Source organism: Puntigrus tetrazona, chromosome 21, assembly GCF_018831695.1.
Source record: "Puntigrus tetrazona isolate hp1 chromosome 21, ASM1883169v1, whole genome shotgun sequence".
In the NCBI taxonomy this organism is placed as follows: domain Eukaryota; kingdom Metazoa; phylum Chordata; class Actinopteri; order Cypriniformes; family Cyprinidae; genus Puntigrus; species Puntigrus tetrazona.
In genome coordinates, this window is record NC_056719.1 from 11,821,794 (window position 1) to 11,848,535 (window position 26,742).

The 26,742-nt window shown below is 37.4% G+C and overlaps 2 protein-coding genes across 6 annotated transcripts; one reads left to right on the forward strand and one right to left on the reverse strand.

Annotated features, from left to right (window-relative positions):
• The first annotated feature begins 2,056 nt into the window (after window positions 1-2,056).
• Window positions 2,057-11,731, forward strand: si:ch211-247j9.1 (rho GTPase-activating protein 24). Of its 3 annotated transcripts, XM_043221053.1 has the most exons (8): window positions 2,057-4,042; window positions 4,345-4,552; window positions 5,477-5,609; window positions 5,749-5,822; window positions 5,986-6,107; window positions 6,284-7,280; window positions 7,423-7,487; window positions 7,919-8,164. In XM_043221053.1, the coding sequence occupies exons 1-8, from the start codon at window positions 3,949-3,951 to the stop codon at window positions 8,017-8,019; spliced, it is 1,794 nt and encodes a 597-aa protein (XP_043076988.1). In that variant the 5' UTR covers window positions 2,057-3,948; the 3' UTR covers window positions 8,020-8,164. The 3 variants fall into 3 exon arrangements, with proteins under 3 accessions (XP_043076988.1, XP_043076986.1, XP_043076985.1); XM_043221051.1 differs by lacking the exon at window positions 7,423-7,487 and having other exon boundaries at window positions 2,066-4,042; window positions 5,480-5,609; window positions 7,919-11,731; XM_043221050.1 differs by lacking the exon at window positions 7,423-7,487 and having other exon boundaries at window positions 2,067-4,042; window positions 7,919-11,731.
• Window positions 9,367-25,550, reverse strand: mapk9 (mitogen-activated protein kinase 9). 3 transcript variants are annotated; one of them, XM_043221056.1, is made up of 12 exons: window positions 25,266-25,550; window positions 17,918-17,989; window positions 17,314-17,443; window positions 15,841-15,899; window positions 15,268-15,406; window positions 14,245-14,410; window positions 14,056-14,127; window positions 13,766-13,948; window positions 13,540-13,664; window positions 13,343-13,406; window positions 12,995-13,066; window positions 9,367-12,377 (listed from the first exon to the last, which is right to left on the reverse strand). In XM_043221056.1, exons 5-12 carry the CDS (start codon window positions 15,394-15,396, stop codon window positions 12,235-12,237), a joined length of 954 nt encoding a protein of 317 aa, XP_043076991.1. In that variant the 5' UTR covers window positions 15,397-15,406; window positions 15,841-15,899; window positions 17,314-17,443; window positions 17,918-17,989; window positions 25,266-25,550; the 3' UTR covers window positions 9,367-12,234. The 3 variants fall into 3 exon arrangements, with proteins under 3 accessions (XP_043076991.1, XP_043076989.1, XP_043076990.1); XM_043221054.1 differs by having other exon boundaries at window positions 17,838-17,989; window positions 25,266-25,549; XM_043221055.1 differs by having other exon boundaries at window positions 9,367-12,374; window positions 17,838-17,989; window positions 25,266-25,548.
• Window positions 25,551-26,742: the final 1,192 nt, after the last annotated feature.

Below are 26,742 nucleotides of genomic sequence, written 5' to 3' on the forward strand. Positions count from 1 at the left end.
ACACACACACACACACACACACACACAGTTCAGAGATCAGAATATCTGATAAATTTAGTTTCTACACTCTGGAAAATCCAGGCCTGTGTGAATCATTCTCACGATAAAACACTTCATGATTTAACATTCAATGTGACTTGACTGTCTACAATGAAACTGCAGATCCAATCAGTCTTTAGGATTCCAGCCATAGTCATAACAACCCATTCACACAATACAGACATTCCAGTCATTGCCCAATCATGGGCCATTTATTACACACTCTAATGACTAGCCTCCTCACAGACCGCACTTTGTCTCCCCTTTTCGCAAACCACACAAAATGCCAAAAACACATGCTGCTAGAGCTGATGTCATTCAAAACAGCAAATGCTCAGAATTGTCCTCATGATTTCTGCAAACAAATTTGGCTAGTGTTTTTCAGCCAGTGTCGCTCAGAGTTCAAGCACCATTTCATGAACTTTTCTCGGTGGTTCAGTCTTTTGCTCCTCTATTACTTACAGCATATGTTAGAGTGAGAGCGCATGGGCGGCAGCTGTTTGTCCATCTTGGCAGTGTGCCTGGGAATAATGATGTTACAGTACACCTTGGTTTTCTCATGAGAGCCGTCAACCCCCATTACATCCATACAATTCCATTCCTATACAATGTATTAGCTTTGTGAATACAAGACCCAATAATCATGCAAATATAAAAAGTAAAAATGTATGCATTAAAGCTGGATACATATATTAATCGATCCCAATCTTCATTCAAACAATCCTGATACTGATTCTAAAAATCCCCAAATCCTAAACACAATATGGTCCCTTTTCATATTTGCACAGTTTTCAGTGAAAGTAATCATAGTTGGTTAAACTTTTATAATGGTGAACTGAATAATACATTTTTATGTTCCCATTTTGAGGGTGTTGCTGCTAAATCTACAGCCTCATGGCAAAAGTCCTCATATTTTAGCGGAGTTTGAGTAAATGTGATATTTTAAACTGGTTACACAGTGCAACCAGTCAGATTCACAAACAAATTACTCATAGAAATTTGTTCTATTTAGTGAATCAAAACAGCCTACAGTATAATCCCATTTGTGAACAATGACTAGTATAAGCAGTGTTTTTTTTTTTTTTTTCATTTTTCCTCAGCTGTTATCCACAGAGCAGTTCTGTTTGTAAAAGAAATTATATTTAAAATAATCCTTGATTATAGAAAAGGATTATGATAAAACCCATGATTATATCTGTTAAGTAGTAATTTAATTACATATGGGTTTTATTATTTGTTTTTCAAATTAATGTACCAAGTCAGAAGGTTCATTGTATAATATGAAGCAATAGTAGAGAGAATTTCTCACTCATGCAAGCAAATATGAACAATATGCCCAAATTAATCAAAATGAATCAGAATTGCATTAAGAGCTTGTATTCACATATAACGCATTAAAATGACAATGTTTTCATCTAAGATAATCCAAACATTTCTTTTGTTATTTCACAGTCTGTAAAGCATATCTATTTTTTTTTTGTCTAAAACAGTTCCACCTCCATAATGTACTTTAAGCGCTCAATTCTGTCAAAACGCAGAAAGTCTATTAAAATATATTATACATGGCCCGCCATGCATAATTTCTAAAATTTGCAGTTTCACAAAGCCACCACAAGCACTACATTTTAGACCAGATGTTGCAGTAAAAAGTGTCTAATAAAAATTTGATGACTCATATCCGTTCTCATTTCTTTTGTGCAAAAGAATTCCTGAAAATGCTGGAAGAGAGCAACTCATTTGAACCGTGCAAACTCAGAACAAACTTGTTTACTGTTGATCTCGCAACTACTAAACGCTGTTTAGTTTAGAACAGAGGTTTCCATATAAACCAGATTCTATGGTGGTTTAAATTAGTTTAAAGACATTCTCAACAACACTGACGCTGAAAACGAAAAAACGTTGTGGACAACAATGCAGTAAGATTACTTTTTAATCGACAAACCACCAACATTTACAATGGATTTACTGTAGTAACAGTAACTGTTGTATTGGGGCAGAAATGTAAGATATTTATACATAATCTTACATTATTCATTAAGACAAAGGCCAATTGAATGTAATGTAAGGGAGTTATCAAATATAGGCCAAATTACAGATATATTGTCCACTTTGTCAAATCCAGCACCCTTTACAAAAGTTTGGACATCCTTGTATAAGACTTTTGTTCATCTTCAGAATACAAATAAATATCTTTTTGATAAATTCATATCTTTCTAACCCTCATAGACAGCACAGATACTACCACAAACAATGTCCAGAAATGTAGCACAAACATAATGTATACTGCTGTGTCAGTAGCACCACACAGATACATTGTTTTCATTCAGTTCAAAGTATAAACAACATATCCACTATCCACATTACTTTGATGAATTTTTCATCAAAAAGTCTTTTCCTTCATGCAAACCTGAGCTGAAGGTAAACCTTGAGCTGCAGAGTCCATGTTGCTGGTTATTTCTCAGGACAGATTAACATTCCCAATGAATTCCCTACATTACCTCTCCAACAGCTCTGGGGCTCCTAAAAGGTGAGAGATGCCCCTTCAGATAACAGCGCCACATGCACACTCAATGCCTAAGGAACTGTTTTAGACTGGGATTCTCATCAGGGGCCAGGTTACTGGGCACAAATGTATAAAAAGGGTTTGAGGGGTGTGTTTAGCCGTGTCCAATGGAAAATTCTTGGATTCAAGCCATGTGAGGTACACAGGGACAGAGAGAAAGAAAGGAAGATACAGCAGAAAGTAACCAGCAGAAAGTTCTAGCTCATTTATTTTTAGTCAATCTGTGTTTTGTGGTGTTAATGATTCATGGTGAGGGGACAGAAATAGGGGAAACAGAAGGTGTTGGCGCCACCTTGGCCACACTCCAGTAACCCTGCAGTGGAGTAGCTTGATACAAGCAAGAGATCGCATAAAAGCAGACAGGAAACAAAGAAAGAGTACAGGAGAAGTACTATTTACTATCAACAGCAGTGAGTGAGACTGGGAGAAGGTATAAGAGTGTTTGAAATTCAGTTAGGGAGGTGGACTTAATTTGAGAGTAAACCGAGGAGGTGCTGACTCACGTCACTGGAGACTTTGGACAATTAAGTCCAGACAAACATAACCTCCCTTTAGAAGCGAACACAGACGTGTCTCTGTTGATGTCACCTTCAAGAGATGTCCACTTCAAGAGGCGGTGTCACAGGGAACATCTACTCTGAACCAGACTTATTCCCATTTAACTGAAAAGCTCCTGCAGGAAGAAACCTGGAACGATATAAAAGGTTGAGCACTGGATAGACAACAGTATGGAGGAAGTGCTTACATAATCGGGATGCATGTGGAAGTGCAACAAACTTAATCTGCTGCCTCTTTTTACCAGGATTTAAGGCACCAAATTTTCTAAACACTTTGTTTTTGGATAAACTTTGCTAAGCTTCGGCCCTTCAACTTTTGGACTCTGAAACTGAAGGAACATTTCTATAAAGAAATGTCCTCAAAATAAGAGGTGTGTACTTGAACAATGCCTCCTCTTTAAGAATGAGGGCTGTCATCTGATTTGGAATGCTGATATATCCGATAAGCATGTATATCTGAGCTGGAGGGTCAGTGTTGCACATCAGCAGGAGAGAGAGAGCTTCTCTTCGTTGCACTGAGCCTCATCATCTTACCTGCAGACAGGAGAGCGAGAGAGAGGGAGGAGGAAGAGCAAAGGGAAAGGAACATCCAGTTCTAGACTAAACAAGTTTGCAAAACATGAGCAAAAGGGATTTAGGTTCAACGAGGACGTTGGTTCGGTGCCAGTTTCAAGATCGCTACAAAGACTGAAAACATCCCAGGGTGAGGTCAGGATAGCGGCTGTGTGAGTGTCACAAAAAAAGAAGAAAGAGCCAGACAGACATAATTGAAGAGACAGACAAGAAAAGATGCCTGAAAACAAGCAGACAATCCAGCGGACTGGAAGCTATCTGTCTCACTCTGCTTACAGGAAGATAAAAAGGGTGCTGAGCTTCAGAAGACGTGAGTATTAAATATTAGGCAGGGAGAACGCACATCATCACACACAGAGGTACATTTTGGTGCAGTGCAGCTGCAGCGTGCATTAATCTTAAAGCTGCTTTTTAGCAGAACATTATTATTGTTTTATGCATCTGCCCTATTTCTGTGGACTCGAGCTTCAGTTTATGCTTGTTTTGAGATTAACAGCATGTAAAGCAAGTGCTCTTGCTATTTTAGTACATCTCTGTAAACAAAATTAGAAAAGTGAGGAGCTAAACAGGATCTGATGCTGATAGCTTTATACCTGCATTTTACCATCACAGGTGTATTTGGTCAAAGGTTGGAAGAGACAGTCCTGTATGAGAGGAGATATGGGGATCACATGGCTCCGTTGGTGGTGGAGCAGTGTGTTGATTTCATCCGAGAGCACGGGCTCACTGAGGTGGGACTCTTCAGACAGCCCGGCCAGGCCACAATGGTTAAAGAGTTACAGGAAGCTTTTGATGCTGGGGAGAAACCATCTTTTGACAGGTAAGAGGTTGACGTTAAGTAGGATAGTTCATGTAAAATTCTGTCATTCATGTAATACTTATGTTCATCTTTGGAACACAAAGATATTTCTGATGCATTCCAATAGCTCTCTGACCCTATCATTGACAATAAGGATCTTTATATGATTAAGGGTCAAAAACGGCATCTAAAATGGTTAAAATAATCCATGTGACAGTAGTTCAACCGTAATGTTATAAAGCTACGAGAATATTCAACAAATTCTCTCCTTCGCATCAATATAGCTGTAGTTATATTGCATACGTAAATATATCTGTGTACAGTGCTGTCGACACAGAACAGGAAAGTTGTTTATGTTTCTGGATCTTGATCATGGTGTATCCTTGCTGTCTATGGGAGGGTCAGAGAGCTCTCGCAATGCATAAAAAATATCTTAATTTGTGTTCCGAAGATGAACGAAGGTCTTAAGAGTTTTGAAATGACATCAGAGTAATTAGTGACAGAATTTCAACTTTTAAGTAATCTATCCCTTTAATGGGCATGAGGTACATAAGAGCAGTTTAAAACAGCATAATGCTCATTTGCAATTATTTGTCTTCTTTAGGCAGAATTTCATAACATAAGGTGAACCAGTGATTTGAAAACTATATATGCTGTCTAATTCATCGTACTGAATATTCTAGAAAATGTTTCAAAATTCAGTTTCAGAATTTTAATTGAGAACATAACGCAGTTTAAGGAATGTAATGAAGTATAATAAATTTATATAACTGCAATAAGTATAACTAGGAAACTATTTTAATTAGGATAAAAATGTTGATGACTTGACAAAGACTTGTTCAGAATGCCTTTTCCAGTGTACTAATCTAATTAAATAAGTAAATGCAACTACAAATACTTGTGTGAGTCAATTTACTCCTGTAGTGAATACGTTTGCTCTCCCAGCAGCACAGATGTCCACACAGTAGCATCTTTGCTAAAGCTATACCTCAGGGAGCTGCCTGAACCTTTGGTGCCATTTTCCCGCTATGAAGAGTTTCTTGTATGTGGCAAAAGAATTTCCTCAGACAGAGAAAAGGTATAGTTAACCATCCCTTTCTTCAAAGAAGAGCACATGATGATGTTATTTGACAAAATGAAAAAACTTTGTTCAATATTATTACATTCTGATTAGGAACCAACAATAATTTGCCTTATAAACTCATCTTGTACTTCAGGGTTTGCAAGACTTGAGGAATCTCCTTTATGAGCTACCTGTAGCAAACTTCAACCTTCTGAAATACATCTGCCAGTAAGACTGAAGTCATTTGTTTTATTCAGATATTTAGAGGTTAGGTTTTCTATATCTTGCCACTGGCTTTTGGAGCTTTGGCATAATGTGCAATGATGTGTCTAGTTTTAAAAGTTTAACATGGCTCACATCAGATAACAGCTATGACACATCTCGGTTCCAGATTCTTAAATGATGTGCAGTCATACTCTAATATCAACAAGATGAGCATCCAGAACTTGGCAACTGTTTTTGGGCCAAATATCCTAAGGCCTAAAGCTGAGGACCCAGAAAGTCTCATTGGAGGTGAGAAATATTTAGGTAACCATAACCAGGGCTTGTGGCGAATCCAGGTACTGGCTTCAAATGAGACTTAAATAGCGTACAGTTTAGTGTTTGTACTCATGCTTATGAGGTCATACAAAAAAGTTAACCTTAAATCTGTGGGATGTGCTCTTACTCATTCCTTTCTCCTTTACTAGGGGCAGCAGTTGTGCAACATTTAATGTCTGAACTCATCCGTGAGCACAGCTTACTCTTCTCCCGAGAGAACTGCAATCCTCCTGAAACATCTTTACAAGCCACCCTCCCCATTCAAAGACACAGTAACCTTGTGGAATGGGTGCACGAACCACCTGCCCACCTGAGGGAACCTCTGTTAAGCAAAGATCACATGGTCCTTGGAGATCAGACTGTAGCCTGTCCACACAAACACTCTCTACTGCTAAACATGGAGGGGAGAGAGTCTTTTCAAAGCTCTTGTGACAAAAACATTACCCATTTATCAGAGACAGAGCAACAATTCCAAGAGAACTCTTCACCAACCAGCTCTGCTCTTATTTATGACAACTACAGTCAGAGCAGCCCAGCACAAGAAACTCTTGGTACGAGACATGTATTTACACCCTCCACCCCACTACCTGCCTGCTCTTCTTTGAGCAAAGAAATGGAAGCTAGAGTGGAAATGTGTATTCAGTCAAGGAGCTGGCCTGATATAGAAGAACCCAGCTGGGGACCAGGAAAAGCGCTAGGGGAAAGTGGAGGCAGCAGTGAAGTCCAGGATAGTACCTTATCTGTCTATGACAACATAGTTACGGGGGAGCAATATATAGAAGACAAGGAGAACAAAGGTACTGCCAGTATGGCTGAGAGCAGCAGCTCTTGGTCCTCCTGTGAAATCGCGCCTTTGGATGGGGGCAGTGGGAGCGGTGGAGCTGCAAGCCCTTGCAATGTCTCCCCAGAAAAGTTCTCTTCATTCAGAATGGACTCTAGAGAAGAAGAGATTCGACCTAACTCCCCTGCCTCATCCTCTGTTCCTACAGATGCACCTTTAAGCACCGGCAGCAGCGAAGTCTTTTTACCAAATGCTCCTCAAGAGCCTTTGGGCTTTCCAGCTTCCCATGCAATGCAGTGCCTAGTTTCTGGGCTTCGTCAACAGATGACCAGGCAAAAGGCAGAGTACGAGGCAAAAATCAACAGGTAAGATCACTTCATCAGCAGTCTTGGTACCTGACAACAGGGATTGCAAAAACAAATTGGTTTCTGGAGTGCCTGTGTCCTGTAGAATTTAGTTCTCACTTGCCTATAGCCTTAGTGATCCTGAACTTGTGTGTTTGGTTAGGGTTGGAGCTAAAGTCTGCAGGACAGAGGGACTCCAGGACAACGTTACCTATCCCTGGAATAGAGGTTGTAAAAATCAGGATTAACAGTTAAACAGATTGTAAAACAGGTTTAGCCTTTACACTAAATTTGATAAGTGGGCAAATAAGAGAAATTAAATGTGACTTCAAAAATTACATGCAGGTGTATTAGAGCAGTATTAGATCTGAATGGAGTAGAACGGTAGCTCTCCAGTAGCAGGGTTGGCTACCCCTGCATTAAGTATCTTTCCCAACTCTGTTCCTGAAGGCACACCGACAGTACACATTTATTTTTACACATAAACAGTAAACTTACTTTTCAGGTCTTTAACAAGCCAACAAGTTAAATTGGGTCATGTGTTTGTTTAGGAAACAGATCGTAAATGTACAACGTTGATGATACAACACTGGGTTGAGAAACACTGGATTAATAAATAAGTGTACGTGAACATTATGTTTACCCCAATCTGTCTCTAGGCTGGAACAGAAGAATAAGGTACTTCATGGGGAAGTTGCCGGGCTGCGTTCAACTTTGGAGCAGCAGCGGCGCTGGGTCAGTGTGGCTGAGATCAAGATGAGAAATGTAGAGAGAGCCCGTGCAGACGCTGATAGACGGAATGCCACTCTGCAACAGGAAATGGAGCAGTTCTTCAACACATTTGGCGAGCTTAATGCAGAGGCCCAGAAAACCAGTCGCATTGTTCAGAGTTTTTGAAACATTCATGTGCTCTACTACGAGACCAGCCTTAGTAGCATATTAAGGTTTCACCGTTTTAAAGCAGCGTTTTTCAACTTTTGTCATGGAGTTACCCCGAATAGCATACATTTTTGATGTCTTTATCTGATACTTCCATTCCAAGTCTGGGAGTTGCTACCAATGAAATGATGGGTTGAATTAGAAAGACATAGTTGAGTGTTAAGCCCAAATTATACTTCTGCATCGGACCTACGCCGTAGCCTTTGTGGCCTAGGCTATGCATCAGTTTTATAGGCTATGCATCAACGTCAATGTACAGTACACATTCGGGCTGCTAGTTTGCAGGGTCAAAGCATTTTGCTGGTGTAACCCGCAGGACCATGGTAAAAGTAAAAGAAGCGGCTCGTCAAAGAAGCAAATAGCTATAATAGTGGAAAATAAACCAAGTCGTTAATTCATTTTTTAAAACTACAAAAAGATGACAATGGAACAGGAGAAAATAACATTCTTTCAGTCTCCACAAGGACTTGTACCACAGCAGTTCAACAGTGTTTGTCACAGACAACTCAGATGAAACGTAAGTACATATGGAGAGGATTCTAGCAGACCAATTGCTGCGCTTGCGGTCCACTTAGAATTTGACGTTAAGATTTTTGGGAGGCACACATCAGGTACAGCGTAGGCCTGTGCATCTCTGCATATGCTATGGCGTAGGTTCGATGCAGAAATATAAATTTGGCTTCACAAGTACTCCAAGACCAGGGATGGGAAACAGCAATATTAAATTAATAACTGTTAAAAAACAGGAGTCTGTTTCAGGGCTGTAGAAATGAGGATGCATTCCTGAGGGAAACCGTTGCCCCACTTTTAAGTACAGTTCTGTTGCCTGAACGACTGTGCAGACCAGCATGTTCAAAATAATACTAAAGGCAATTTTTTGCCATTTAAATGACAAAGGAATGAACCAAAGTAGGATAAAATTTCATGTCTAGTAAGCATGAATGCTTTATTTGAGTAAAGAGATTAATGAAAACTAGACTCTAGGGATGCTTTTAATATAAATGAGCTCAGACTTAAAGTCTCTGCCCTGGCTGAGGATCACTGTACATTTTATTTAATTGGGTCCTGTGTAGGTACGTACCACAAGACACAGTCATACCTTGTACACAAACAAATTGTTCATACATGAATGCATTTGTACCATATGAAATAAAACATAAAACAAACAGTACTTTGAGCTTTTTATTTGGCCAGCTGTAACAGATGTTTATTTTCTTTTCTTTTTTTTTCGCAGAGAAAAGAATTCTCACTCGGTTTTTGTAGATAGAGTATTGTTTAAGGTTTTGCATATGTTTCAGACAGAATTGTGATTTGGGTAACTCCCATCATAGCCCACTGACAGGGCACCCATATGTAGCACATCATTACAAAACACATGATAGCTAAACAGACATTACTAGCACAGAGCAGTTAGATATCTATTCCTTTTATAGGATTTGATTGATGATCATGAGAACTGTCTTTTTAAGGCCAGCTCACACTGCACTGACAGACATGACAACCAGACACACTCGTCTGGTTTTGTCAGATCAGTGTCTTACCCCTCTCGGTGTCTGTTATCATTGGTCAGTCCTTGTTTTTGCCAATGGAATGTCTGAGACGTGACATACTGTAATCGGTTGGCTGTCAGCATCTGGTAGTGCAGTGTACACTAGCCTTTATGTAAATAGTATAAGAAGTAAATGAATCTCTTTGAAGTCAATAATTCTTTCAAGTAATTACTGATTCCACCTCTAAAAAAACACTGTTGTTCACAAACACACACCCTCTTCCCCAAGGGAAACAGACACCTAAAAGAAGAGAAAGTAAGCCCTTGAGAAAGTGTGAGCCAGCTTTGTTCGTTGTCTTGAAGTTATCAATGCCACAGAGGTCCATCACTAGTGTTCATAACAGGAATCAATGAGTCCACAACAGCGAAACTAATGTGCATGAGGCTCCGAAATGAGAATGGAACACAATGCACTATTGCGTTGTTGTAATACATTATCACTGTGCTAACAGTAAATTGAAGCACCAAAACAAATCTCACAAGCTCAAGGAGACCAGGAAATGTGATGTTTGAGAAAACAGACAAAGTGGCATGGGTAGCAAACATCCCAGCCTGCTGAAAAAAAAAAAAAAAAAAAACCTCGATTGTAGGTCAATTACCATCAATCATTTTGTGATCTCCAGGCCAAGCTGCAGAGACACTAAGAGTGAGAAGCTTAAGGCATGAAAATTATGGTGATGCTAAGTTCATCCTTGAGTACTGTCCATCAGTGTAGGATCCATCCACTGATATTCCCATTTCAGTCTGAGCTTAGAGGAACACAAACTCAAAACCTAAACAACCAAAGATTTCTGCAATGTCCCTAAGTCTGGGATTCCTTGTGTTATCATGCATAAAATTAATGTAGAGTACAGGACACATCATCATACATATCTACAAGACTAGAGGGAAAAGAAAGCAGAAAGGTGATGAACATGTGGGTTTCCATCCTGATTACCACTGTTACCACAAGATCCAAAACAGGTCTCTAAGTGCATGGTTACCTACAGTGTATCACTGATTCGCAAGTCTGCAAACAGCAACCTAAGACTAAAGAGACACGTATAAAAGGAAATTAAATTATACGGCCTTGATAATTCATTCAAACATGAAAATCCTTTTTGTGTTTTACTGAATGGACATCTTTAAAGACGAGAAAACTGCAGAAATAAAAATCCACTGACAAGTCTATTAACAAAAGGAATCATAAATTTGCTTTGTACAACATTCTTATGGGCTTTTCAAGTTGGAGGAGATTAAAAAAGGCAATGGTTTGCATTAGCTCATGCAATTAAACGTACAATCTTTCGAGATACATCATGAACTTGTCAGCGGTGATTAATTACTCTTGGAATGAGGAACAGGGGCTTTGATTAGAATGTTGCATCCACAATGTTCCATTGGATATCTTGAATTGTTTGTTCTTTTTTTTTTTTAAGCAGAATATTCTCACTTTTAAATTCTATGTGCAATTTTTAAATCGATTTCAAGTTCCATCTACATAAATTGTTTTACAGTACATATGCTAAAGCATATTCAGAATCTGTAAAAATCGTTCCACAGCACAAAGAAAAAAAAGGACATTTACACAAAATCTATGTACGTATATATACACACACAACTACACCCTAACCAACCGAAAAGCATCATTAGGTTCGCTTTTAAAATGGGTGTATGGTGACTATGTACAGAGGCAGGCACTATTGTTCTGTTTCTAGGTGTGTTTAGGCTTATTTCAGTGAGCTGTAGTTACACTGTCTGTCTAGTAAGTGTTCTTTGTTAATATCATGCAGCAATACTTGTCACAGGAACTCATTCCAAAGGGGCTGGCTAGCTATAACGTTTTCCAAGAATTTATATCTGTGCTTCTTTTAGGTGATGAAATGAATGGTAATATGAGAGAGAGAGAGAGAGAGAGAGAGAGAGAGAGAGAGAGAGAGAGAGAGAGAGAGAGAGAGAGAGAGAGAGAGAGAGAGAGAGAGAGAAAGAGAGAAAGAGAGAAAGAGAGACAGAGAGAGAGAGAGAGAGAGAGAGAGAGAGAGAGAGAGAGAGAGAGAGATAAATGACAGGGATAAATTCTGATATTTCACATGCTGCTGCAATAACACCACTAGATTAATTAATTTTTGTTTATATGAAGTGAAACGTGAATGCATTAAAGCATAAACCTATTATCTATTATTTGCCCATTTATGAACTGAGATATTTAAAAAATGTAAAACTAAAACTGTAAAGATGCAGTCAAACATAAAAGAAGTTAGATTTTTGGTGTGTAATCTGAGCTTTAGCCACAACAGACATGACTAAGGCTAATATTACACAAATGTCTCTATTTGAAAGATGGGACAGGCCCTTAAAAGCAAGAGTGAAAGATTTTGAGTGTAAACTTGAAGCCGAATGAATGTGCACCCACACTTTTCTTCAGTCAAGACCACAGCATGGTCCACAGAGGTGAGGGGGAGGGATGTGACATAAGCGAGAAGACGGGGAAGGTGGAACCCACTCAAGTCACTCTTCTAATGGTCCTGTGAGGGTGTCGATGCAGGAGCTGTCGGTGTCTGACGCCAATGTCTGCTCCGTCGACATGGACGAGATGTCGTTAATAGAGGATGACTGGGAGGCAGTGGTGCTGCTGTTCACCGTACCGTCTACTAGACACAAAGCAATGCATCAAACTTAGGGCCTCCAAAAGTAATTTGGTGCTTTTGAGACAAACGATTACTGAATGCAGTTAACATTTCATTGTTTTTGTGTTGCAAATAATTTCAGAAAATTATGTTTCTCTGTACATTTTACAGATGCATCATTTAGACATTTTTCCAAAGAAACTTATGAACAAGGACAATGAAAGCAATCAGAATGAATAAGGGAACAATAAGCAAGTGCTATGACAAGTCAAATGTAGAGCACTTAGCAAGTTATTTTTTATTTTATAGATAAAAATAAAGTAGAATATAAAAATAAAAAAGTAAAAAAAAAGCTCTGTAAATGACTCTTAAAGGTGCATTCAGATGCTCTTTATTTAGTTTTAGTATTGCCGTTCTGTGTACTTTAAATCAGCATGATCATCTGAGTTTTATGTAAACATCCTGATACAAGAGAGTTTGAGAGAAAGGTAAAATACCTGCTGGTTTTTTTGTCAGCCACCACCACCATTTTAACAAAATAATCAGATTTTTTTTTTTTTCCATTTAATTATAGTCCAGGGTCAAAATACAACATTTCTGTCATTCATACACAGCATTTTTAATATTTGTACATGACTCACCTAAACACTCCTCTTTCAGTACTCCATTCTTGTTCCTCTCCTCCCAGTCCATTACTTCTTTATAAATCAACTCTGTAGCGAGAGAAAACCCCAAAGAAATCATAAAGAGAAGTTTACACCTTTTCATTGTTATATAAAATACTAATACCTCATTATCAATTCTGATTTGATTGAAGGTTATGAACTTTCAGGGTCAAGGCTCAAAAACTGTTCCATTACTTTACAATAATTGGAATGCAAATGACCTTGGATAAATTCATCACAGTAATCATTTCTGCTGTAGGCATCCATTTCCTACAAGAAGCTTATAGCCCAGCAGGAAGTAGTGACAACAGAGGGTGTTTGTACCTTTCCACTGCTCAATGCTGTGTTCCCTCTCCTCCAACTGCTTGTCTGATATCTGCGGAGGAGGCTGAACACATAAAACAATCATTGTACATCCTAGTCTAGAGAATCTCATTGGCATTGTAAAAGCGTCCCCTGTAAAACAGTTTTAACTGGACTGAGCAAGACAAAGAGACGTGAAAGGATAGGGGTGCACTGACCGCATCGGCCTCCGCTGGATCGTACCACACATGAATGTAAGGGTGATTGAGGGCCTCCTGAACAGAGATGCGGCTTTCAGGGTCGATTACCAGCATCTTGGACAGCAGGTCTCGTGCTTGACTAGCTACATTAGAAATTATATAAAATGTCTTATGTCAAAGAGATTTAAAAAGTGCAATATTACCGCAAAGTCAAAGATGTGGAAAAAATTTCTGGATGTCTTACTTTTGACCTTGTCATGCTCCGTCTCGGAAGGAAAGGCCCAATCGGGAAAGAGCTCATTAAAACTGACTCCAGGAAACTGGGGTTTGTTCATTACATAGTTCCTTACAGTCTCCATTAAACGGTTCATAAACTCCAGAGAAGGGGTTCCCAGAATCTCAATCACTTTATTCCACTGGTCAATATCTGAGATTAACTCAGTCAAGGAGATAAATTTACATAAAATGTAAAAAATTTAATGACTAGGACAGGCACTTGGTTATATACAAAGAGTTCAAGAGTAAAGTGGATACGATCGGTGCCCTGGAATATGACACTTCCTTTGACCATCTCACCCATGATGCAGCCCACCGACCAGATATCCACTGGCAAAACACAATCAAATATTAAGAACAACACAATATTATTTATATCTTTCCACTGACCTTGAAGAGCGTTATTGTCAAAAAAGAAAAAGAGAGAGAAAAAAAAAAAGATTTTACCATTCTCCTTATATTTCATTCCCAAGATAACCTCTGGTGCTCTGTAGTATCTGGTTACTACGTAGGGTGTCATCATGAAGTTAGTGCAGGCAGTTCTGGCCAGCCCAAAGTCTAAGATCTTTAACGTGCAGTCAGACTTCACTACAATGTTACTAGGCTTCAGATCCTGAGGGGCAGAGATGACAGTTTCATACTGTCATACTAAAAAACATCTCAGGCTTTGATATATTGCAAGGTAAAATGATTTAGGGAACCCAGCAGGTGATTTGCTACAACATTTGCTACAAACCTTAGGATACAAATGATAACAGTAGCTGACAATACTTTACAATGCATGCACTAAACAAATTGCTTTCTAGAGATGTTAATTGGTTGGTACACCAATTAATTTGCAATAAATATATAACTAAACAGCATGTTATAAAAAACTTCAAGAGGACAATAATACACAGACACGTTAGAAACAAAATTTGTACTTTCATAATGCTATTGTTTTATTAATGCAGACATTACTTAAAATTGTATACATTTAAAAGCAGCACAGAGTAGCTGGTTTTCATACGTCTAAAATATAAATTTAATATTAATTTTCATTTTATTTACAGTTGTTTGGTATTCATTAATTTTTACATTTGTTTCTGAAATCGTTTTTTATTTTAGCTGTAGTTTTAGTATTTTACATTTAGTAAAATGTATTTATCATAGTTGTCCTAGCTTCCTCACAAAATTAATGAATTTCACTCAAATCTATATTTTAAATTACATAATGGTTTTTATTTTCTAATATTTATTCCAATTATTTTAGCTTAGTTTTTAATAGAGCTGGGCGATATATTGATCGCTAGTTAACACAGAGCTGCAGATCACTGGCAAGCTACTCAATATCGCATTCAGTTTCGTGGGTGATTCACTGGGGGTAGCTTGTCAGTGATCTACGGCTACAGGAATATATCCACTGATATATATCACCCAGCCCTAGTTTTTACACACTTACCCCACGAGTTGCCACAGAGAACATCTTACCCTATGAATAATGCCAGCTGAGTGTAGATGTCTGATGCCACACAGGATCTGGTAGAGCAGGTAAGACATCCTCTCATGGTCCAGGTCCATGTGGATCACCTGACAAAGGCTAGCGTCCATCAGTTCCATTACCAAGTACCTGAAAAAAAAAAACAGGGAACTATCAGATTCTATCAGAGTTTCTTGTGCTCACTTACAACTCACGTGGTCTCTCACATTTCCACATATAGTACTGACTAGCATATAACAACCCCAGACCCTAAGCTTAATACTTTAAGTCAGCACCACTGCTATAAAACACAGCAACAGAAGTGCTGTTGTCAGGAGTAGTAATTAATCTTGATTTGATAACATATAATTTCGATCCTAAAGCTATAATTATCACATGCAGCAGTCGGACAGCGTAATTCATCAGTTCCTCTAGCGAGTGCACTGTGGTCTCAGCAAAACTATTACTGATAATAACAACAACGAGGCCCAAAGGACCAATACACCCTACGGCCATACAAACTCAGCTTGCACTAAATGACAAGGTCAGCAAAAACGCCAGGAATTTATAAACTGAAAACGTACAAATCCTGAAATTCTTCCAATGACTTCTGGGGTGTGAAGACATTAAGCAAACGGATGATCTGCAATAGAAAGGAAAGGAAAACAAAATCAATCTGGATTAATGTACACATAACAATTAAGATTGACAAAAACTCCCAACTACCTGATTTTCATTCATAAACAAGTCGCTAGACAATTAGCAGCTATCAAATTAATAAACAGTTCCCCCTTTAAAAAAGGTGGTCTTAACTGCTATGTACTTACATAAATAAAAGCAATGTACTTGGTGTGTTTGCATTGTATTGCAAAACACTTTTGCTGATATTGGGTTGGTATACGTGTAAGGTTAGTGAGAGGGGTTAAAGTGTAAGGGAGTTGACAGTGCAACTATAAATGTAATTAATATATGTAAAAATATAATTGCAATGTTAAAACATGTTTGTACACAATAGCTGCATTGTATTAGTGATCAAAGCACATCATAGCTAAGGCCACTTAATATAAAGGGAGACCAATAAATGAATCAAATAAGCTTTCTGGTTACTTATTAATCAAAGGCTGCGTTTACACTTGGCATTAACATGTGATCTGGATCTAGATGATGTCCACATACACACTGAAAAGACCAGTTTAACAAGCTTCTCTCCACTTTAGGGGCCTGTTTCAGGTTTACCAAATAAGCCAGGTTTGTTTCAGTTAGTCTGACTTACTGTCAGCTAATTGGTTTGAAATAAGCCAGACTAACTTATTACTACATTGAATTGATTGGATGTAGTAAAGTAGGGGTTTCTTTAAGAAATGAACACTTGACAGTTGGAGGGGGTGTGGTTAAGGATTTTACGCTCATGCCCAAGCCGTCAAACTCACGTCACCAGTGAAGGCCGTTGTTTTAGAGAGGAGCATTTTCAGATTTGGATTAAAGATCAAAAAGGCAAACAATTTTTTTTGTAGACTGACTTGCACTAATTGATTGTTTGCCATAAAAATACCGATGTGAGCTAAAATAAATTTTTGATTTCACACAGACTTTAAATTCATTCCGTTAACTCGTACTAATAACCTAAATATATAGTATTTAATAATAATAATTTTATACTGTAGTAAAATTGCAATGCTAAAATTCATAAATGTCACAAATTTCTTGAGAAAGTTATGGTAATGTTATTCCAAGAATTACACCTTGATTTCTCTCATACCAACAGTTTATGTTCACTTGGTACTTTTGTTCTTATTTTGTTTTTTACTTCATATTGTTTTCTCAGCCAAAATGGGCCGATCAGTGACAGGAAATTGGAGAGAAATGTCAGAGGTAGCTATTCAGTCCATCACCTCTCTGACATTCTGAACCGGTGAGTGTGACAGAACTCTGACATTCCAGCAAAAACAGCCTGGAGGTGTGACAGCCCTGACAAAGACCGAGTTGAGACTGTTATATTGTGACGCAGCCTTAAAGTGTACCTCTGAATTGAAAAATGCACTGTTAAGGGGACGTACGTTCTTGTGGTTAACACACTTAAGCAGAACCAGCTCTCTATAAGCCCTCTTCGCATGGGTCTGGTTCTGAAAGGGCCGGCTCAGCTTCTTCACAGCGACTGGGATGCCAAGTGCAGTGTCCAGAGCAGAGCTTAATGGGTGAGAAAAATGGGCACAGTGACATGATCACAATCAACATTGTAGTAACCATCACTGGTTCAAGTATGATTCACATATTTATACATTTATAATGTCAAACTGTTAAATGCGCTTTTGTATTTAATTACAGAAAATATTATTGCAAACAGCGTCTAGCATCCATCTCCTGCTCTTGGGTAAACAATTTAGACATGCAGCTAGCTGTAAAATCCCTCTTATTAAAGCAACTATAAGCCAGGGATCCAAATCTCTAATGAGACATTCAGGTCAATGACAAAAACACATCTGCTGCGTTCATGACAAATGGAGACAGGCGAAGCCTAATGGGATGATGACATCATTAGCACGGAGGCAGATAAAACTGTTAATTCCAGCCGCCCACTCACCAGACGATACCCTGGGCACCGGATCCGATGGCGCGGAGCTGCTGGTACCTTCTGAGCACCGTAAAGGTGGAGTCACCCACCTGCACGCTGTAGAACTGCCCCTCCCCTTCTGTCATGGCTCCTCCCACTGAGTGCCTCTAGACGAATCAAACCTGAGAAAGAAAGAGCACCATAAATGAGAGTGATGAAGAGATGATGTGAGATGTAGCAGTGATGATTGCGTACTGAGCTCACTCCCCCGTGTTTACTGCGCCGTGTGTGGGGGATGACATTGCCGATGACTCATCCAAGGAGAATCAGATATAATGCAAAGCCATCCAGAATGACACAGGATACCTATAGGATGCCATTAGAGAGTAAGGCCGGTGATCGAGGACACAGATAAAGCCGTATCTCGCAGACAGGCCATTCTTGATGCAGTTAAACACACATTACAACTGCAAACAAGTGATGCCTATGCTTCACACTTCCCTGACCTGACAGAGCAAAGCCTCTATCATTCTCTCTCTTCTCTAATTAGCTACAGTTAATTGCAGTAAGGGATTTGAACAAACCCCAAGGGGTGTAACAGTAAGCAAAAATTATGGTTTGATACGTACCTCAATTTTGAAGTAAGGGATTTTTTCAGTGCAGCAGGGAGAAAAACAACTATTTTTTCTGTATTATTAATAAACTGTGTTTCCTTGAACTAAACAAAGACTGCCAATAATTCAGAAACACACACTTCATGTGCAGTTTATAGCGTTGCTGTAAATGGGAAAAGAGATTTGAAGTGATTCAAAAATGTGTATTAGTCTAATGCCAATGTTTAGTGGTTGTTATATACATAATTATTACATTCTGTTGCTTTCAGTCTTTGACACACGCAAGTACACTAGTGCAAGTTTGTGAAGTTTAATGAAGACTTGGGTACTCTCAGGAAAAGCCTTTGAGTAAAATTAAAATACTTTCTCCTATTTAAATATAAACACTAAGATGATATCTGAAAATGCATTAAACAGCTTTAAAATGTGATTTATATAAACTACTACTAATTACAGTAACTTTTTCTAGATTGTAATACCTAGTAGTTATACCTGAACTGTTTGCATTAGACAAGACTGATACTGCAAAATGTGTGTGTTTTCAAAGCCATGAAACGCCATGCAAATATAAAGTAGCATAAACAAAAGAATGCAAAAAAAAAGCAAAGACTACAGCCACTGCAAACTAAAATGCACGTTCTGTGCCGATGAGAGAGAGGAAATTACTCTCCATACCAGCAGGTGGGAGTAGTCTATATTTAGATTTTAAAAAGAACTTCAACAGACAGTCTTTAGCAACTACTCAACAACCACAATTGGCCAAAAAGCCACAGACAGGAACACGCTGGACAAACAGCTTTGACAGCCTTTAACAAAAACATTAATTTCTAAACAGTCAGATGCAGAAATACTAAAATTCTGCCTTACAAATGTTTAATAATTATGCTATTGTATATAATTATTTTGAATGCTTTCCACAACAAACGTGTTCATTGAATGCCAAACTGCTGACATTAAATAGCCCATTTTATTTTTAAATGAATGACCCATTTTATTTTTGATGCACTATTTCCGACAATAGGACAGATAGATTGGAATAGTTCCCATTTATGCATCCACTGAAGACCGCCTAAAGCCATTGTAGGGCATCATCAACATGCCTGGTATAGACACAGCAAAACTTTTGAGAAACTGCGCGAATCTAGTTACTTTTAATCCTTACTTCCTCTCATTATTTCAACAAGTTTTCCCACAATGCACTGATGCAAACAACCGTTTTATTCTTCTCTCTCTGTCATCATCATACAAACTCCCTTTGGGCTTTAAATCTTCTGTTTTGCCTTCATCACCCTTCTCTCGTTCTTTTCTGAAAGCAAAAGCAGATACTACATCACAGCAAACACTGAACTTTATCTTTTTAGAGAAGATGCCTTTGAATATCAGAAATATCATGTTACCTTGTAAACAGCTTCTCTTGGGGGATTAATTCTTTCTGATGAATCATCCTGCTTTTTTTGTGCCTTTTACGTAACGCAAAAAAATAACTCAAATTGATTTGCAACTTCCATTATGACGCTTTCAAAAAGGCAAAGTAACATCCCCTTGGTGACTCATCAGTGAACAAAACCAAGCTAAGGTGCTGTAGTAGATAGACCGCTTTCACGTCAATAAAAGACAAAGCTGGCACTGATATAGTAAAGAAAAACTTCAATGAGCTTCAATAAGCTGATTCCTTAAAGCCATAATATCCAATTTCACCATGACTAAACATTATCTGTTTAAAGTGGGCCCAATAATTCAATATTGTAATGGAGCAGAGATGCAGCATCACAGTGTTGGCATAAAAACCCAGCATCAAAATTTAATGTGCATTTACAATTTTAACCTACGTGTTCCTTGTTAGAGACAACTCTATGTATAACAATATCACTATTGATGTAGTCACGATATCACATTTTTTAAAAGCGCGATTATCATGGCAAAAATAAAAAATAAAAGACACAAAAATATAATGATATCTATAGGAAGTATAGAACTTTTTTATTTTCCAAATTCTCTGTTTATGGTACATTTGGAAGACAAGCATGCTTAGTTTATCTAATTTGAATCTGAAGTGAAAAATGTTTCCTAAAGAACTGAAAAGTATTTCTGACGCAACCCTGGTCAAAAGAGTACAAAGAAAACCAGGACATTTGAACTCTAGATTACATCATAGCATCAACAAGATTTTCCATCTGCATTTTATTCAGCTAGAAAAAGCTCATCATCCATATAAGGGTTTTTGGGGAACATTAATTTATTACTTCTATGAGTTTCACTTGAGGACTTTCTGCACAAGGGCGCCCTCTGGCTTAGAGTATGAATAAAACAAACTGCATATTAGAGTTCAGAGCTATATATCACTCACATGGTTTTATTTGCGTTTCAAATTGAAAAAAAAAAAAACACCCACTCTTAATTCTCAATGTCGTATTTTTCATTAGGTTTCATTTAAAACCTAATGATTCAGCCACGGCCATAAAGGAACTAGAAATATACTAGCACAGTACTTAGCTATTCTAGTTTGCTCAGGAGGTGGATTCATGTAATTAATTACTGTACAGTAAGAAGTTATGGATGAAAAACTAAGTTACAGACATATGAAGCACCTCTGTTAGTCTTGAGGCATTAGATCAGGTCCTGTTCACAGCTGTATACAGCTGTACTGTAATAAATTAATACCCATTACTTATTAAAAGAAAAAAGTAATGGAAAATGCAAACCGACTAACTACAAATTATACATAGCAATTAGCTAAACAAAGGGGTAATTTTAATGTTTTTCTTACTTTGTTTTGGCAGCTCAAATCTAGATGACTACACAGAGTGATATTATCACAGCACATAAGTTATTTGGAAAAACTTGCGCAATTATGTGTCAAACGTAATACATGCTGGTAAATGATAAAACGGTATTTTATTTGGTCACAAACTGGATGTTCCTGATATTTCTCAATGAGCCAACAATTCATGTTTATGCATGCAAATTCCAAAGAAATGTGGCAATGACAATAGCAATGATTTTAAAATCAGCCTTTTGAAAGCTAGAGCAAAAAGTTAATAGAATTAAAACCCTCATTAAGGAGTAACAACTCTTCTGCATAAAAATCCACAACCATCTCTGCTCCGGCTAATGTATAAGACAGTTCTTGTGATGATGCATGACAAGAAAAAGCTTGAGCAACATGACACTAGAACACTTTCCCTCCGCACACACTCCACGGCCGTCCGGCTCTCAGTGGTACATGAGTCAGCTTGTGCCCAGCCTGAATTACAGTCATGCTGCTAGGCCATGCTGTGCTAAATCACAGTCAAAATGGCCTGGCCTGTTTTAGCAAGCTGCAGCCGATAGGACCACTACCCTGAATTTTATCTCTGCCCAAAAGCCGTTTCACGGCCATGTTTCCTCATACAGCAGAAAAGTGCATTTTTCAATGCATCTGACTAAGCCATAACAATTGAGCTAAATCCTAACATTCATAGGAAATGGGAGGATGACATTTTAGAGAAATAATACAGATAAAATGGTTGGAATGTACATCAGCATATTAGCAAATGTAACTTATTTTCTATGTTGCAGGTAAAATACATACATATACATATATATATATATATATATATATATACACACACACACATTATATATACATATATACATATATATATATATATATATATATATATATATATATATATATATATATATATATACATATATATATATATATATATATATATATATATATATATATATATATATATATATATATATATATTTTGTGTGTGTGTGTGTATATATATATATATATATATATATATATATATATATATATATATATATATATTTTGTGTGTGTGTGTGTATATATGTATATATAATGTGTGTATATGTATGTATATGTATGTGTGTATATATATATATATATATATAGACCTACAATATAGGTCACATGGGTCTTTTTAATAAAAGGGTCACAATTTTCTGATGAAAAAACACTATGATATAAGCTAATAAAATGATGTTCATTATGCTTTCTACATCAAACTCCTTTTGACTGAGCAGCCTTTTCATTCAATGAATCCAGTCAAATTGGGTAGGAACTATTTTTTTAATAAGCCAATCGTGTTAAAGTTGTAATGTAAAGGAAATTACAGCAGATCTTTTCTTCTTCATTTTGACATTCAAGTGTAATCAAAAACAAAAACAAAAAAAATAAAGAAAAAGCAGAACAGGGACTTGGTTCGATCCATCATTTTTTGATTGGATTTTTTTCAAAAATGAATGTAAGATTGCAGACTGGTGAAATCCAGTGACATTTTTACTGGAAGATTGGGGTATTTTGATAATTTTTTTACTATTAACATGCATGGACAAATTGTTCACAATATATTAACATGCACTGAAAAAACACAAATTTCATATTGACTTTTAATAATGTTACACATTGTCCTTATGATGTCGCTAAAAAGAACATTAATTTGTTCAATATCTTTAAGCAGTTTAATGTAATTTGCAAAAAACATTCTTTTCTGATTATTATAACTTAGTACTGTCTTTTTATGCATTGCATCTCACTTCGCAAACATTACACCATGTCTGCATTTGTGATCGCAGAAACGAAAAACTCCTCAACTTATGTTTGAATAATAAGTAGCAGGTTCTTTTAATAAGCAAACATATCTCACTTAAAGGTTGTGAGTCAGAAGCTCCAGACTGTCCTTGGAAAAATTGCTCCACTTTATAGTCTCTGTGCACAGTCAGTATAGGCTACTCACCAGGTTTTAGGAGCTTGTCCTCTACACACTCTAATATTTGAACTGGTTGAACTGTTCTGAAACTCTGTTTTGAATATCACTTAACCGCTGATTTCTAGTTATGTCCTCTTTTGGAAGCACAAACAAAGTAGTTTCACTTTCAAAATAACACACAGAGCTTGGTGCCAATAGCAAAACTACACCGAGCATAGTTCCACCTTCTTTCTTTGCGTAAACATTTGGGCGGTGTTTGAAAATAAACCCACTCTGTGGTGAAGCAAAGTGAGGGCATGGACAACTCATCATTTTTAATACACAATATTTCTTTGATTTTGAAACTTTAGTCTTTGCAACTTCAGGGATCTTATCTATGCACTATCAGAGTGTAAGACTCCAAAGAGATTTGAAATCGCATTATATGACCCTTTTAAGAAAACCATGGTTTTATTGTAGTAAAAGTGTAATAACCGTGTTTTTTTTTAACATATTGATTACCATTTGTATAACCACAGTTTTACTACAAATTCCATAGTTAAACTATATAGCTAATTTGTGGTTACCATTGTTTAACAAATAGTTATTTGTAGTAAAACCATGGCAAGTTTTCATAACTTACACTGAATGAACACAATGTCTCATATCAAAGCAATGTTGTTTTTTAGTGACACGTGCATGTTTTGTCAGGTTTCAAAGTCGTGTTCCCATTTCTTGTCATCATTTATTAAAAAAAATCATCTAATATGAGGGGCAGTTGCCACTATTTTAATTTCTAATTATTTGAAATATTTAGAGCAGTTTATTGTCCTGAAGCAGGTTCCATTAGCTTCTAGCATCAACAGGAAAATCAAAATGGCTACTACATAAACTATTTGTTAACAAATTTGTCAACACCATCAGATGTCACCACCATACGATTTTGTGTTCTAATATCAAAATACTTAAAGGACTTTTGAAAAGCTTTATAAAACAATAACATACGGAGTTTGTTTTAATACAGTATTTGATTGATTCAATGTATTTGATAGTTAAAACCACTACAAATTCAGGTTTTCGTCACCGTCAGATTGCCACCTCCATCAGGTGAATATTTTGATAATATTTCATTATAATGTTTTTTATTTGTTGCGAAATTGTTGGTCGCGCGTGAAAACGTAATATGTCCGCTAACATGAGAATGTGTTTTGAAATGTTAAAAACATGAATGCTTTTAAAAATAAAAGTTACAATTATATTATACAGGTAAAAAGCACATTTTGTTTAAAAGTTAGGAGGTTGAATCAAAAGTGGCATAGTAGTTTAGTACATATAAGACACATATATGTAGTTTTATTTGTATAAGTACAAGGGGGTTTTTTGGTTTGTTTTGCACATCACTAAATGTAGATATTAATATAAATGGGTGGGAAATGCAAACCTGCTGACACTCATTTGCAATCCAGAAGAATTCATGCAAAACCACATTTTCCCAATAAAAGCAGCAAAGTTGTTGTGATTAGTTCAAACTTCATGCCAGGTCAAAGGACCGCTTAATGAACACCACATATGAACTGTGTGGTTCAAAGGTTGTGTTATTCTTGACCTGCAGTGCATCAACAAATCCTGTCATGCATCACAACACTACCACTGGCCTGCCCTCTTCTCAGATTACATACTGAATTGTATGCCAATCTATACAAACCCAGAGAATGTCAAGTGTACTTTCAATGCGCGCTACCACGTTTTGTCAAGTCAGTTTGCATTCGCTCCGTCACAGCAAGCTAGTTAGTGTTGCAACAGCAGCTAGCTACACCTAATTGAAAGATATACCAGCTAAGCCATAAAACAGATGTATTTTCTCTTATAAGCGCTAGTCCCGGGCTCTTTTGTGCGGCTGTGAGTCACAGTTGTGTCGGCCTGATCCAACGCAAGGCCAGAACTCCGCTGCAGATGTGCGGCGCGTTAACTCCGTGTCAAACTCCCGGCAAACTGCAGCTCTACGACAGCACGAGCGCGCAAACAAGCGCTTTCGTTTCGCACGGTACCAAAGACGAGAAAGCACGTGTTCACGGTGGCTAACAGAAATAAACGACTGTCTGAGGTGGATGATTTTTCGCTAGCTCGCGGCGTGCTTACCTCCTCTTCTTCTCCTCGCTTTCTCCAGTTCACTCCCATGCATACATACACACGCAGGCACGCCAGCAAACAGATCCTCCGAACCGCGGAAGTGTCGGCGTTTATCGCTTCCACGTTAAACACCGCCGGCCTTAATAACGGCCGAGTGAGATTTTCTTCAGTTTTAAGAGGCTTGACAGTGAAATCCAGAGTGTGGCATGACTGCAGGGGCGGAGGTTGGTGGGACAGTAATTTTTCTACGTCTCTCTCTCTCGCTCGCTCGCTCGCTCTCGCGCGCTGGCTGGGCAGGGATGACGTAATGGCGTACCCGTCAGGTCAAGTTGTAACTTTTGATGCAGCCTGAGAAGTTGCAGGAAGTGCAGATGAATTAAAGTGCACTGTGTCCAGTCGCATTTAGATTCTATCTCTAAAGACAAATAAGCTAAATCGATGCCTATAAACATCCTCCTAACTGTCTTACTAGACATGTAGCCTAGTAATATGTACAATGTATCTTTTCCTTCATTGTATTCACAACCGGTTTCTTCTATTCATTCACTGTAAAAAAATTTTTTAGCATGGAGCAGGGCCTGTTTCACTGTGTGCTAAAATCTCTGTAAAAACTACAAGAGCCATTAAGTAGAGCTATTTTCATTGGAATAAGAGAATTAAATTTAGATGGAAAGCATTGTGAAATAGCTTTCATGGTGCATTCCATAAATACCATACACTTACATTTGTTTGTTAATAATTTCATACCATGGGGATTTTGCCCTGATTTTGCAAAATCTTATGAATTTTATCCTGATTTTGACCCAGTTTGGACATTCTTGACAGTACCAAGCAATTAAAAATAAATAAGTACATCAGTAAATAAAGCGTGTTTTAATAAAATATACATTTTAAAGTTAATTTAAAGTAGTTTTTATCTGTATATATTTTTTCTTTGAAATTGTGTTTTGTGTTTGTTTGTTTGTGTGTGTGTGTGTGTGTGTGTGTGTGTGTGTGTGTGTGTGTGTGTGTGTGTGTGTGTGTGTGTGTGTGTGTGTGTTTGTGTGTGTGTGTGTTTTCCTCAGAAAATTATTCGTTCACCACTTTTCACTGACATTCCTTATTTGTACTTAATTTTTAATTTAACTTAATTTTTTATTATAAAGCAAGGAAGATAAAGATTGTTTTTCTCAACTGAACTTTTTTTCAGCTGAAACATACGTAACAAATATTGGCTTACAATAAAATACATTAGATTATAATGTTGTTAATGGAATACTTGTGTAATTAAATAACACGCTGATATTACAATGTTTGAATGTTAATCCAGTCATATAAATTAGCTCCTTACCACTAGCTTATACTTCAACACACCCCTTGCCACTTAGCATATTGTAAACACAGACAATAAATTAAACCCAAATTAAGTTGTCAAAGCAATTACCTATTATAATTATAGACATTATGCCTAAACACCAGCATATCTCTGGCTAATGTAAAGTCATAA